General features: G+C 41.6%; 1 protein-coding gene across 1 annotated transcript; it reads left to right on the top strand.

Moving 5' to 3' along the window:
- Nucleotides 1-9,331: 9,331 nt before the first annotated feature.
- LOC128711145 (exportin-1) lies at nt 9,332-12,964 on the top strand. Its single transcript, XM_053806010.1, has 7 exons — nt 9,332-10,874; nt 10,948-11,237; nt 11,322-11,423; nt 11,510-11,887; nt 11,974-12,306; nt 12,370-12,735; nt 12,815-12,964. Exons 1-7 carry the CDS (start codon nt 9,332-9,334, stop codon nt 12,962-12,964), a joined length of 3,162 nt encoding a protein of 1,053 aa, XP_053661985.1.
- Nucleotides 12,965-13,832: the final 868 nt, after the last annotated feature.

Genomic DNA, 13,832 nt, shown 5'->3' with positions numbered 1-13,832 from the left:
AAATTAAAAACTGAAAGCAAGGTCAGAATTCGTGGTCAGCGTGATATGAAAAAGGATTGTATGCGTTTATGGAAATTTGTACAAAGATTTCAGTTGTGATGTTACGAGCGGCGAACAAAAAAAAAACAAACAAACAGCACAGAAGACACATTATGTTCGTATTAAATTGCTAAAATTATGCTATAAGTTTACCAAAAGAGGCAAAAATTACCCAACAAACCAAAGCGAACAGGCCAAGCTAATGGTAACAGGATGAAATTGTACACAAAACCAACCGTGGAAAGTTTATTAAATCTCCAATGAGTCAGGACAGGTAGAAGACACATAGGACGTAGAAAGATTTACCTTTTAGTATATGCATGTTACAACTATGCCGTTGAAATCACAGGGTTGCGATAAAGACAGTGTAATAAAACAGTACACTTTAAATAAAATCACAATATATGTAACAAACATACATGATCACACAGAACTGTACAGGAATCATATAATAACGCTTGCGATGATGATAGGGAAACTATTATATTACAAAATGAGACAAGAAACTTAACTTTTAAAAATATTGGCTCAACAAACGCGGCAAGGAGTGAAGATACAGTAACAGCAAAAATCATTTTGTTAAATTAAACCGCGATGACAAAACGTTTCTTTTATTGTAAGTTGAGCTGGTATGAAATTAAACTATAGCAAATGTTGTGTAAACTAAACCAATTATTAGCAGAAAGTGGTGTTGCAGATATACAAAAAGGCTATAAATAAGCGTAACAAATCAAACCCCAGTGAATCGTTAAGTTTGTTCATTTTATATTTGAACTGAGACACAAATTGTTTAAGAGAAATATCGCTATAAACGTAGTGTGTGTACGTGTGAGTGCATTTTTATAGCTTAATATTATCTCAATATAGGAAATGAAAAGGCCCGAACAGCTGTAATGAATCCACTTGTGTGTTTAGGATCATAAAAACAATCTGTACTGCGCCCACATGGCCAAATATTACAAATAAATGCCAAAAAGAAGCGTTTGTTGTACTGCGTAAGTACTGTCCTGGTGTATATGTCCGATCTGGGCACAACCCATTAAAAATCGAATAAAAATGTATAGTTTATTACAAATGTACTTGCTTGTAGAATCCCTGCTCTCCACAATCGAAGCTGGGAGTATATGGCACTTGTAGTACCGGTACTCACATAAGCTTCTATAAGGCAGCGGTCTCCAAACTATGGGCCTCGAAAATCTCCGGGCTCTGTGTAATTTTCCATTTTTCCTTTACCATTTCTAGTTTTCTGTGACATTATTTACCCGTAGCTGGATAGTCCTGCGTACGGGGGATTGGTCCGATCCGTTCGTGTGAAGACCGGCGCCGCTACCATCAAGCCACCGGAATCTGTGCGAATGGCCCCCAGCTACGGTAACTTCAACCAATGCGGCCCGTAGCTTAAAAAGTTAGGAGCAGGTTTTTCAGACCCCTTGCTCTAAGGCATGGTATGCTTATGGAGGCATGCTCTAAATGGGAGGATAGCCAATGCCTGTTCTCCATGTAAGCACCAACTGGCTTTTTCTGTTGTGTGGTTTCCAACGGGACTCTAAACAATTAGAATGTGTAGGTACTCCAACAAGACATGAGGTTGAGGGAGACCCTTATCGGTTTAAAGCACATCTGCAGAAGGTGAAAACCGTGAAATTGTTGTAAAACCAAATAAGTAGCTGTCTACAAATTGCAACATTTCCCCAAATTGTGTCATGGTTAGTATTGCGGATATCTGATTTAGATTAATGAATCTGAATCTCTTTTCCAAAGATTCAAGAATGCTCCAAGATTTATGAATCATGCAACTTTCCTCTATCCATCGGAATCATTCAAGATACATGACCTTCAATGAACTTATCTGCTAACTGATGCATACATCTTTTAAGAATCGATTCCTGATTTTGAAACCTCCTCATTAACGATTCATATTAATGACTCTTCTCAAAAGAGTCAACACTAGTGATAATGGGCGAAGTTTCTTTGCAGAATCTTTGATAATTTACATAACATTTCTCTACTCTTCATTTTCTGTAAGAAAATACGTGCAGAAATTTGCTAACGGATTTTTTTAAATTTCATGCTCTGACGTTTCAGTTTGACAATACGCATTGACTGAATGAAAAACGGCAGGCTGTACATTTTTTGAATCGAAACAGAAATGTTATAAATAGATTTCATATGTTTCCATGAGGAAAGTTATGTTAAATAGTTCAAAACTCAGTTCCTATATCATTTTAACATTTAAAACGCTTATTTGACCAAGTATGGGAATGTACATAGTGAAGATTACATACAAGTAAAAAATGCACACCATTTCCTGAACACAGTCGGCTCGGCGATTATCAAACTCATCCCATGCTGTCAAAATGCCATGCGTGCACCAGCCTAGCGATTTATTGTTTCACCAGTCTCATTGACAGAGTTAGAAGAAAGTGCGCTGCGTGTGTGACTGCGAACTGGGTGCTGCGATGTGTGAGTGAATGCGTTCTTGTTGACTTTGTCACGGAATTGGAAAACGTAAGAAATCTTTATTTAAAATATCGCCATTCTCTGCAATGTATTTCGGGAGTTTTTGCTGTTGTGCATCAATAAAAGATTGCCTAGACTATTGTGTGGGGGGGGTATCCACCTTCGGCAAAAGGTAAGGCAGTGTGTCTGAGGGATTACCGCACACAATGGATGGTGAAGTAAGGGAGGATGAGGTGGAGAAAATGTGACCCTGCTACAGAAAATGTGGCCCTTTTTTTTATTCCACTTCTGCCCGATACCGAGTCAACCAGCACGAAGATGGTGCGTGAAACGTTCTCCATGGCAGAAAAATGTTGAATCGTAGTGTTGCGGATTAGCCCCGATTAGGTGTGCGTGGAGCGTGTTCATTTGTATGTGTGTGTGCGTATGTGTATGTGTGAATACGAGGGAAGAGTCGTCCTGGATAATGGTAGAAAATGTCCATCGCACTGAGTTTAACAAGCCCCGGCGGAACTTTCATCCGAAAATGTCCATTGTTCGTGCGTGTGTGTGTATGGGTGTGGAGGAAGAAGCAGGAATAGTGTGATGGAAATTTCCATGCACATCACCCCACGCGCTCTAGTACGAGTATCCCAAAAGCCTGCACAGCGTCAGTAGTGTTGGAGAATACACGTTTTTCGCGTGCGTCGCAATTGCGTCCTCCGTGGAAGTTTGTCTGTAGTGAGCTTCAATTTTTCGAAGTTTTGCAATACAACACAACTTTTATGTACGTTGGCCCCTGGCTTACAATCGTTTTTAGGAGATATCCAACGATTCTTCCATGCGGAAAAAATACTGCTTGCTTAGTTTCAATATGTGTAAGTGTACATGTGTGTGTGCGTGTGTTATGTGGAAAGATGGTACAGAATTGTGTAAATGGCAGAAATTTGGCGGAACTGTCAGTGAAACAAAATGCGATTTTCCATCTCTTTCACTCGTCTCTGGTCAATACGTTGGGGAACGGTTGTGAATATTGTAGGTTAGGTTTATCGCAATGGACGGCGAAATCGACACTGCCGAAACCGTTAGTGGCATGGGTGCAGAAATGGGCTTAGGAATGGAAGGTGAAACCCGACGGGTGCGCGGTTGTTTTTCTCTTGCAGATTGGTTCTGGTTATTGTTTTTGTGTTTTGCGATCTCTAGCTAACATATTCTGGCTCTTTTACTTGGATCTCGGTGTGAAGTAACGCGACAAATAGCTGCTACCAATTCGGGGAATGTCTTGAACTAGTGTGTGTGCGTGTATGCATCGTGTTTAAATACTTCATGGAATCCAACATTGAATAGAAATGAAAGGAATTATGGTGTAAGAACATTATATAGTAATCTATGTTTCGTTAATGCATTAATGAGCATTAATATAGACAGTTGTCAACAATCATCAACGATCTCTAGTATATTTTACAACCTGAGGTACAGAGAATTTTCTGGTTGGAGCTATGTTTTTCAGTCTGAAATTGCTGTCTCGGTTACCTGAATCATTAAACACGATTCTTAGTAAATCTTTTTTAGTGTGATGTGATGTGATGTGATGTGATAACATATCACAACTAGCCACCGGAGTTCCCGAAGTTGTTTTGTCAGGACTAATAGAGTAATCCATCAGAAGTGTTTATGATTTGTGTATATGTGTGAGTTTTTTTCCTGTGTGTAAAATAGTTTTTTCTATGATCCGTCGGAGAAGAGCCAACCATCCGAGTGAAGAGGTATCTCACGCGGAAATGGAAAAGTTTACCGCTAGAGCAAGAAAGCAATATCTCAGTGGAGAAGGAACAGACAAGAGAATGATTATAGTTGGCTGTTGAAAGCGCCGCTATATGTTGCAGCTGTTGGTGATGTATGTATGTAAAAAGGGAAATGAGAATATGTTTGTGTATGTATGTATGTTTCAATGAAGATCAGAATCGCCGTTGGTTGGAGAGCAGCCCTCCGCAGTTTGCTTTTCTTCGGCAAAGAATAAATGGCAGCGAATGTTGTAAGATGATATTGTAGTTGCGTTAAAATTGATATCGTCTAAAACAAACATTGTCGTTAGATTTCTAAAGTTAGAACCTCTAGTATGGAATCTTCATTAAATGTCATGTCTATTTTGCCGAGTTCACTTGATTGGAGTTGACGGCCTGATAGAACATTAAAATATATTAGTGCTTTCACGGTTTTTGTTAACATTCGAATTCCCATTGATTTCCCACTGATCGTAGCAAACTAGCGCCAAATTTTGCAATGCCCGAGTTCTCGAGCGTCGTTGTCTGTGCTACGCGAAAACCTTGTATGGCCCAAAGTGTACATAAACGTGTGTGCGCGTGTGTATTGCTATATGCTATGGTATGTTTCGAACCAGGGTCTGGCAATGCTGAGGCGCGCAATTTTAGCGCTTATGCTGCTGCTCTTGTACATCCAAGTGTTTGTGACGCATTCATGCCCTCTTAGAGCACGCATTCGTTCACAAATACTCCTCCGAATGTTCCTCCACTCAGAGCTTCTTTCTTGACATCACACCGTTGTATTTTTTATTTGCCGCCATCCCATTTGTGCAGTTGTTTTGTATGCTGGAGGTCCATGCATCTTCCGTGACGATGAACCATGTTTGGTCGGTGATCCGAAGATTTATACGCGACGAACGGGTTGTGTCTTTTTCAACTTGCCCAACATCTTCCGTTTCTTGCAAGCGTTGTTTTAACTGCTTCTGATTTAGCCTCGTTTGGGTTTTTTCCCAATTTATTTGGTGTACATTCTTCCCTATCACGGTATTTTATGCATCCTTGAAGCGGGAAATGTAGGTTTTGATTAGTGTTGTTTCCCAGTAACCAGTAACAACTACAAACCTTTCATCAAGATGAATTGTAAGGAGTCTACGCAAAGTATTGTTGTTGATATGGTTTGGCTTTTCCATGTTTTTTTTTTTAATAACGGAAGAACGACCAGGCCAGGCCTAAGTCTAAATCTGGTTTCTTCTTGGTGGCATTACATCTTCGGAACACCTTCGGCACAAGGCATTACACAAGCGTCGCAAAAGTGTCAGTCAGCTTTGCGGGAACAGAGTCAGCTTCTATTTGAGCTAGTTCCAAATGGTGCGAATGATTCAGGGTGTATGTGGTCCCTTACTAGTTCTATTTGAATCGATTCAGGAAAAAGCTCTACCTTCGCCAAGTAATCTCGTAAACCACCCTGTACATTCGGAGCGGGACCCGATCGGGTAGAGTCTTTTTCAAACGTCACCTAATTCAATGATTCTTTGGTCTTTACAAAAGTTTGTTTAGATAGTTCTTTTGCTGGTTTATGTCGTGTGGAATATGGCATCATCAATGTTAATTAGTTTCCAGAAATATGTATACAAAGTGTGTTTGCTAATATTACTAACCATCAGAGCATTTCGGATGAGTTCCTCTAACGATGGATTACTTAATCATCATTGATCTTCAATACTTGTTATAATTGCCATAAAACACATTATTTTTTCATCAACACTATACAACATTTGCGTAGCTATATCGTGTTGCATTTTCTTGTTTTAAAAATGAAGAATAAAGTTACGCTTTTAAAAGCGCCATGTCGGTGTGAGAATTTGAGCAAACCGAAACCGTCGATGTACCAGTTTCACGGTGGTTGCTAATGACGCCGCAGAAAAAAGAATAGCAAGGCATAGCGCGCTGCATCATCCGCTAGAGATGTCCAGCGTGTAATGCTTTGCGCTCGTTTTAACCTTAGTTTACACCCCCGTATTAAAGAGTTACACTTTGGTTCGATTGCAAACACGCGAAACACTTTGGGATGGACAAAGAAAAGGGGATTTTATTAAAAACAAAAAAAAAACAAATTAGATTACGGTTTTAAGGATGACGTTAGTTTAGACGGAATTATTGCTCTAAAATAGCGTAGTCATGACAATGGGGAACAGGTACGAGAAGAAGAATTTAAATAGTTCTTGCGCATGAATCAACAACCTCACTATGCTTGACCTCAAAGCATAGCAGTGGAAAACTATGCACTGTTGGGAAGTGAAAACGGTAAGATTTGCGATGAAAGCTATACCGATTTGGTGCTTGTCTTCCTATCTATGTAAACAGTGCAACCAGTCATAAGCATTCTATTAAACAGACGGAGGTTTCTGATTAATATGTATTGTCCTGTGTTTACAACACTAGCTTAGGCCGTTTTTGTTCCATGACATAATATATATATGCTTCCTTTTCTCAGTGCGTTGCAAACCCCACTCGAGTACTCCCATCGTCGTAAATTATTAAATGTTTGATACTACGATGGGATGAAAGTATTGTATTAACTAAATCATTTAAACAACAGTTGTATAAAACACACGCATTTGAAAAAAGTTTGCTGTTTTATTCATTTCTTGCAGAACGGACAATGCTTTATTGCTATTTTTTTATTAATAGCTGTGATATATTGTATACATTTACTGAACAATCATGTTCTTGGTCATCAGTATTACTAAAAAGTAAACGAACATCGACAAACCAGTCTATTTCTCCCAAGAGACTCTGAGCATGCAATGATAGGATGGCACATTTAGTTACTAACATATTAGCTGAATAGTTGTTTTTGCTAGAAATTCGTGTTGGTCATCAATTTGTAATCCTTGGTGCGTGTTCTTCAGCTCCAGCTCTTAATTATCCTTAAACTCTCAGTGGCACACACAAAGACAAACTGCCAGTATTTATTGTTGCGGATCCTGGAAACCCCTCACGTATGACGCGCAGCAGCATCACCTCTGTTCTGTGTTTTATTTACATCCTTTGCTGTTAAAACTCCTACCAAAACCAAAATGATTAACATAATTTTTGTTTTCGTTTTAGGATTGTTGAATGTTGTTGCGTTATTGAGTTAACCGAGGGAACAACAGGCCAACTGAGCGAAAGGGAAAACTCCAAACCGACACCGCTAGATACACTGAAGATACTAACTTACCGGACCGTCACGAGAGCGAGTGTCATCAAAAACCGGGAGTGGGAGGGGAATCACCATCATATCCCTATTAACCTGACAAACAAAGTGTGGTTGCACCTTCCGAAACAAGTGAAGGTCTTGCCTCTGTTCCTTTGCCAGAAAGGTGTGCGTTTGTTATTAATCAAAATTTTTCGTGCCCTTCAAAACCCATACTTAAGGTGTCCCAATATCCTTTGATTTTTTCCCTTTTGGAGGCTGTTGCATCTCGGCAACTGCGTGAACGAGTGAGTTGAGTGTGCGCACATCTGCAGCACCCGTAGATGCATATGTATAAGTGCGCGCGTGTGAGAAAGAATGCAAGATGCTGTGTAGTTAATCGTATATGGTATGTTTGAGCGAGATTGTGCGAATGTTTGCTGAAAGTCGGCGCGAACGAGGAAGGAAGATTTTCAAAGAAACCGCGAATCTCAGCAGTCGTCGTCAGGATCGTTCTTTCCAACTGAGCACGTGAATGTATGTGTGTATGTTATAGACAATCCACCATTGCTACGATTTACGGGTACAAAGTACATCGATATTGAGTAGTACATTACTCCGGTTGGAGAGTATCCGGCGATCTTCAAACGAGAGAACAAGACTGACAATAAAAGCACATTCTATTGTTTATTCGGTTGGTAATCATAAAAAAATTAACGTCCAATCTAACCCAGCGCAAGGATAACACATGGCGCGTAAAACAAACGCAGAAAAAGCAGTTGCAGTAACTTTTTAGAAACAGTATGCAATTAATCATTTATGAAATCTATCATTTTTAAACGAATTTCCGACCGATCAAGAAAGCGTGTTAAAATGTTATTGAATTCTATTTTAATATGAAATCTGAAAGTGTTAACTGCAGCTATGTTAAAAAGTCCAAGACCCGAGATCACTTTAGAAAACGTTTGTCGCTTTGGAAGCTTTTTTGTTTTCGTTGCATGTGATTATGCTTCGAAGGGTTGTTGTCCTCGAATCTATGCTTGTGAGTGACGAATAATAATCTTGCTCTATCTCTATCAGATAGAGATTCCCCAATACCGTGCATCCTTTCAACCAACCTACTACTACCACCGCCGCCACCATCTCGTCCGTCATCGGAACCATAGATTGATCATCTCCTGCCGGGGGTTGTTGAATGCGGAAGGATGAATGCGTAACCAAGGACGACAGCAAGCAAATCAACAATCGCGACTGGTGTGAGAATGTGTGAGTGCGAAAGTGAGCATCGTGTTGATGAGAAGGCAGAGGTAGAACGGAATGTGTGTATTTGTGTTAGAGAGCGTTCTTTCCCTTTTTACGAAACAGCGAAAGAGCGGTTATATGAATGAGACATTGATAATTTAACTAATCCTGACCACTACTAATCGATTACTATTTTATTTCACCTTTTTCTTTTCTATTTCTGCACGCTGCTACAACTCTAATGGAATTCTGCTTGTCGAACGACGACAGGTTTGTGTGAGGGATCAGCAAACAGCAAGTGTGTAAGAAAATAGGGTGAAAGCGAGTATATTAAGTGCATATCGTAAAGAGAACCGCTGCAACTTCCTTTCCACGGGACTGGGCTGTTTTAAAGACAGAACGTAAAGCCATCAAGTACCCACCCAAACCTTTTATTTGATAAAGCCACCAAGTGGTGTTGTAAGTGTGCAACAAATTTTTGGACATAGAAGTGAAAGCGAGTTTGATGTTTGTGGCTGTGCGTGTACGGAGTGTTTGAAGAGCGGACCATTGAGTAGTGGAGGAAATTGTAACGACGGAACCAGTAAATTCAGTAGGTGTCGCTGGCTAGGAATAGATTATTGAATCAACGCGGCAAAATCAGCAAGAAATCGACGGTAAAGCGGTAACGATGGCTCTTCCGATGATACGCATCGAGGAGGCGAACCAGCTATTGGACTTTTCGAAAAAATTAGATATTGACCTGCTGGACAACATCGTATCATGTCTGTACAACAGCACCGGCGAGCAGTTGCGGCTTGCTCAAACCGTTTTGACGACATTGAAGGAACACCCGGATGCGTGGACACGTGTCGACAGCATATTGGAGTTCTCACAGAATCAGCAAACGAAGTTTTACGCGCTGCAGATTCTGGAAGAAGTGATCAAGACGCGCTGGAAAATTCTGCCCCGTAACCAGTGCGAAGGCATCAAGAAGTACGTGGTGGGGCTAATCATCAAAACGTCACAGGACCCCGCAATGATGGAAGCGAACAAGGTGTACCTGAACAAGTTGAACATCATCCTGGTGCAGATACTGAAGCGCGAGTGGCCAAACAATTGGGAAACGTTCATCAGTGACATCGTTGGTGCTTCGAAAACGAACGAAACGTTGTGCCAGAACAATATGATCATCTTGAAGTTGTTAAGCGAAGAGGTTTTCGATTTCTGTTCCGGCCAGATTACGCAAACGAAGGCAAAGCATCTGAAGGATACGATGTGCTCCGAGTTTGCGCAAGTCTTTACTCTGTGCCAGTTCGTGCTGGAAAACTCACTGAATGCACCCCTCATCTCTGCGACGCTGCAGACGCTGCTAAAGTTTCTCAACTGGATTCCGCTCGGGTATATCTTTGAGACGAAGCTCATCGATATGCTGGTGTGTCGCTTCCTGACGATACCGATGTTCCGCAACATTACGATCATGTGCCTGTCGGAGATCGCGGGCCTACAACTGGCGAGCTACGATCACGTGTTCATTGCCTTATTCAAGCAGACCATGGAACAATTTGATACGATGATTCCACCAAACACGAACATGAACCAGATCTACATGAACGGGTCGGACGATGAGCAGTGCTTCGTGCAGAACCTGGCCATGTTCCTGTGCACATTCCTACGAGTACACGCGACGCTGGTCGAGAAGCGCGACACGATGGAAGTGGTCCTGAAGGCGCTAGACTATCTGGTGATGATCTCCGAGGTTGAAGATGTGGAAATTTTCAAAATATGCCTAGAGTATTGGAACAGTTTGACCGGTGAATTGTACAAGGAGGCACACACCTCCAGCCAGCGGCGTACTTTTTACCATAAGATCCTGTCGAAGGTGCGCTACATTATGATTTCGCGCATGGCCAAACCGGAGGAAGTGTTGGTAGTGGAGAACGAGAATGGTGAAGTCGTGCGAGAGTTCATGAAGGACACAAATAGTATTAATCTGTACAAGAATATGCGCGAAACACTGGTCTACCTGACGCATCTCGACTATGCAGATACGGAGCGCATCATGACGGACAAGCTGAACAACCAGGTGAATGGTAGCGAGTTCTCGTGGAAGAACCTAAATACTCTCTGCTGGGCGATAGGTTCCATCTCGGGAGCATTCTTCGAGGATGATGAGAAGCGTTTCCTCGTCACGGTCATCAAGGAGCTGCTAGGACTTTGTGAGCACAAGAAAGGTTTGTATCGAGGGAAGGTTAATAATCTTTCTAGGAAGACTGATTTATAAATCATAATTTTTTCGCATTGCAGGTAAAGATAACAAGGCCATCATTGCGTCTAACATCATGTACGTAGTTGGACAGTATCCACGCTTTTTGCGGGCTCACTGGAAGTTCCTCAAGACAGTCGTGAACAAACTGTTTGAGTTCATGCACGAAACGCACGATGGTGTACAGGATATGGCCTGTGATACTTTTATCAAGATAGCGCTCAAATGCCGCAGGCACTTTGTGCAGCTACAACCAAATGAATCCTGTACCTTTATCGAAGAAATACTGGCCACGATGAGCAGCATCATCTGCGATCTTCAACCACAGCAGGTTTGTTGATACTGCCGCTAATTAGCACAGTGACGCTAGAAAATCTAGATTTATCATTAATGTAAACTTTGTCGTTTCTCACAGGTTCATACGTTTTATGAAGCGGTCGGTTACATGATCTCTGCTCAGGCCGACCAGGTGCAGCAGGATATTCTGATCGAAAAGTATATGATGCTGCCGAATCAGGTGATGTGCAATTGAATTTAGTTCAATCGAATTCTTTAGCTAGCACTTTCTCTCTACTAACATACTGATGCTTGTGTAATTTGCAGGTTTGGGATGATATCATCTCGCAAGCGACCAAGAACGTTGACATCCTAAAAGATATGGGCGCTGTGAAACAGCTAGGCAGCATACTTAAAACGAACGTGCGCGCATGTAAAGCTCTGGGCCATTCGTACGTGTCACAGCTTGGGCGCATCTATCTCGACATGTTGAACGTGTACAAGATTATGTCAGAGAACATTACACAGGCAATATCGCTGAACGGACTGTCGATAAACAATCAGCCACTGATCAAGGCGATGCATGTCGTTAAGAAGGAAACTCTCACGCTCATCTCCGAGTGGGTATGGAAGTCGAACGATGCGAAAATGGTAATGGAAAACTTCATTCCACCCCTGCTGGAGGCAGTACTGTTTGACTATCAGGTAAGATTTGGACAAGTTGCCTAGCGTCCTGCTTCGAAAGTATATATCGATCATTCATTATGTTACTGTTTTATCTTGTTTCGCAGCGTACTAAGGTTCCAAATGCACGTGAACCGCTAGTTCTAAGCACAATGGCATCGATTGTAAATCGGCTACAGGCTGTCATCACGCCGGAGATACCAAAAATCTTTGACGCTCTGTTTGATTGCACGCTTGATATGATCAACAAAAATTTCGAAGACTACCCCCAGCATCGTACGAATTTCTACGAACTGCTCCAAGCGGTTAACATGTACTGCTTCAAAGCGTTCCTCAGCATTCCGCCCGAACAGTTTAAGCTTGTGTTCGATTCAATCGTATGGGCGTTCAAGCACACTATGCGAAATGTGGCCGATACCGGGTTGAACATACTGATGCAGGTATGGGTTTGTTGGTAAACTGCGAAAGAAACCCTCTGTTAATAGTTGTTTTGTATTTTACAGATGCTTCAAAATCTCGAACAGCACCCCCAGGCAGCGCAAAGCTTCTATCAGACGTATTACACCGACATACTGATGCAGATCTTCTCAGTCGTAACTGACACGTCACATACGGCAAGTTTGCAGAATCATGCAACAATTTTGGCGTACATGTTCTCACTGGTGGAGGCGGGACGTATCACGGTGAAGTTGGGCCCTTCGGACGACAACGTACTGAATATTCAGGAGTATGTGGCAATGTTGCTCAAGTCCGCCTTTAGCCACTTGACTGGTAATCAGATAAAGATTTTCGTCACTGGCCTGTTCAATCTCGATCAGGATGTGCACGCATTTAAGGAGCATTTACGGGATTTCCTAATTCAAATTAAAGTAAGTTTAGGGTTGTTAAATTATCCTTTGAAAGAGGATCAATACTATTTGTTCTCATTGTTATGCCTTGTGTTTGTAGGAGGTGACCGGGGAAGACGATTCGGACTTGTACCTGGAAGAACGGGAGAACGAGCTAAAAAAGATACAGGAAGAAAAGCGACGTATGCTGATGACGGTTCCAGGCATGATGAATCCACACGAAATGCCGGAGGATATGCAGGATGAGTAGGTGGTTGTTTGGGAACGTTTGGATCGGGGGGGAGGTACCGTTTACCACCAACTTTTATTATATACCCCCATCCTTAGTTCATCAGCAGAGATCGTCTGCGCTACTTCATTATATCTTAAACGGAATCATGTGAACAGCAATACTGTATTGCATTAAGCGAAAAGCCGCCGTTGGTTTAACCTTTCCTCTAGAGGAAATTCGAAACACGTACATATGCGAAAAGTGAGAGAAAGCGTGTTTGTGTGTGTATGGGTGTGTGATTATTATCATCAGCGAAGCAAGATAGCAGTGACTAAGTAGGTGTCTCGTTAATGAGAAAACCATAATCTCTACGGACCTATCAACACGACGTCATCATACAACTACTGCGATGGAACAGAGCAAAACAAAAAAAACGAGATAGAGAGAGTGGGAGGAAGAGAGGGAGGGAGGGATGGAAAGACAGAGAGAGATAGCATGTGTGCGTGCGCGTAATATTTAAGGTTTTTTTTTTGTTATTTTTTCTGTGCTTTTTTTGGAAGTAAATTGGGATTTGTGTCTATTGTACACACCAGCAACCATCCACCGCACGGTTCATATTTGACAACAGGCGCATTTGTGCTTGTACGTAGTTCGTGTGGGAATTTACAGAACAAGTTGCGTATGTGCGAGCGCAATGGATGCATGAGTAATAATAGATAGCGTTGTACACACGCATATGTAGAAAATGCATTTTCTGTTGGCGCATTTGTATCAAAGCACATTTTGACGCTGTGAGCAGTGATGTTTTCCAGTGACTACTACTACTACTGTTACTTTCTACCTAGCAACTCTATACGGCTGGGTAGCAACCAATATTGAGTTCTTCGGAGTGAATAATAATTCTATA

Source organism: Anopheles marshallii, chromosome 3 (assembly GCF_943734725.1).
Source record: "Anopheles marshallii chromosome 3, idAnoMarsDA_429_01, whole genome shotgun sequence".
NCBI lineage: Eukaryota > Metazoa > Arthropoda > Insecta > Diptera > Culicidae > Anopheles > Anopheles marshallii.
This window is presented reverse-complemented; position numbering and strand designations above follow the sequence as displayed.

Excerpts from the sequence above, each read along its gene's own strand:
- LOC128711145 (XM_053806010.1), top strand. The coding sequence starts at position 9,332 with ATGGCTCTTCCGATGATACGCATCGAGGAGGCGAACCAGCTATTGGAC. Across the intron at positions 11,238-11,321 it reads GCGATCTTCAACCACAGCAG|GTTCATACGTTTTATGAAGC; the intron begins GTTTGTTGATAC and ends CGTTTCTCACAG. Across the intron at positions 12,307-12,369 it reads GGTTGAACATACTGATGCAG|ATGCTTCAAAATCTCGAACA; the intron begins GTATGGGTTTGT and ends TGTATTTTACAG.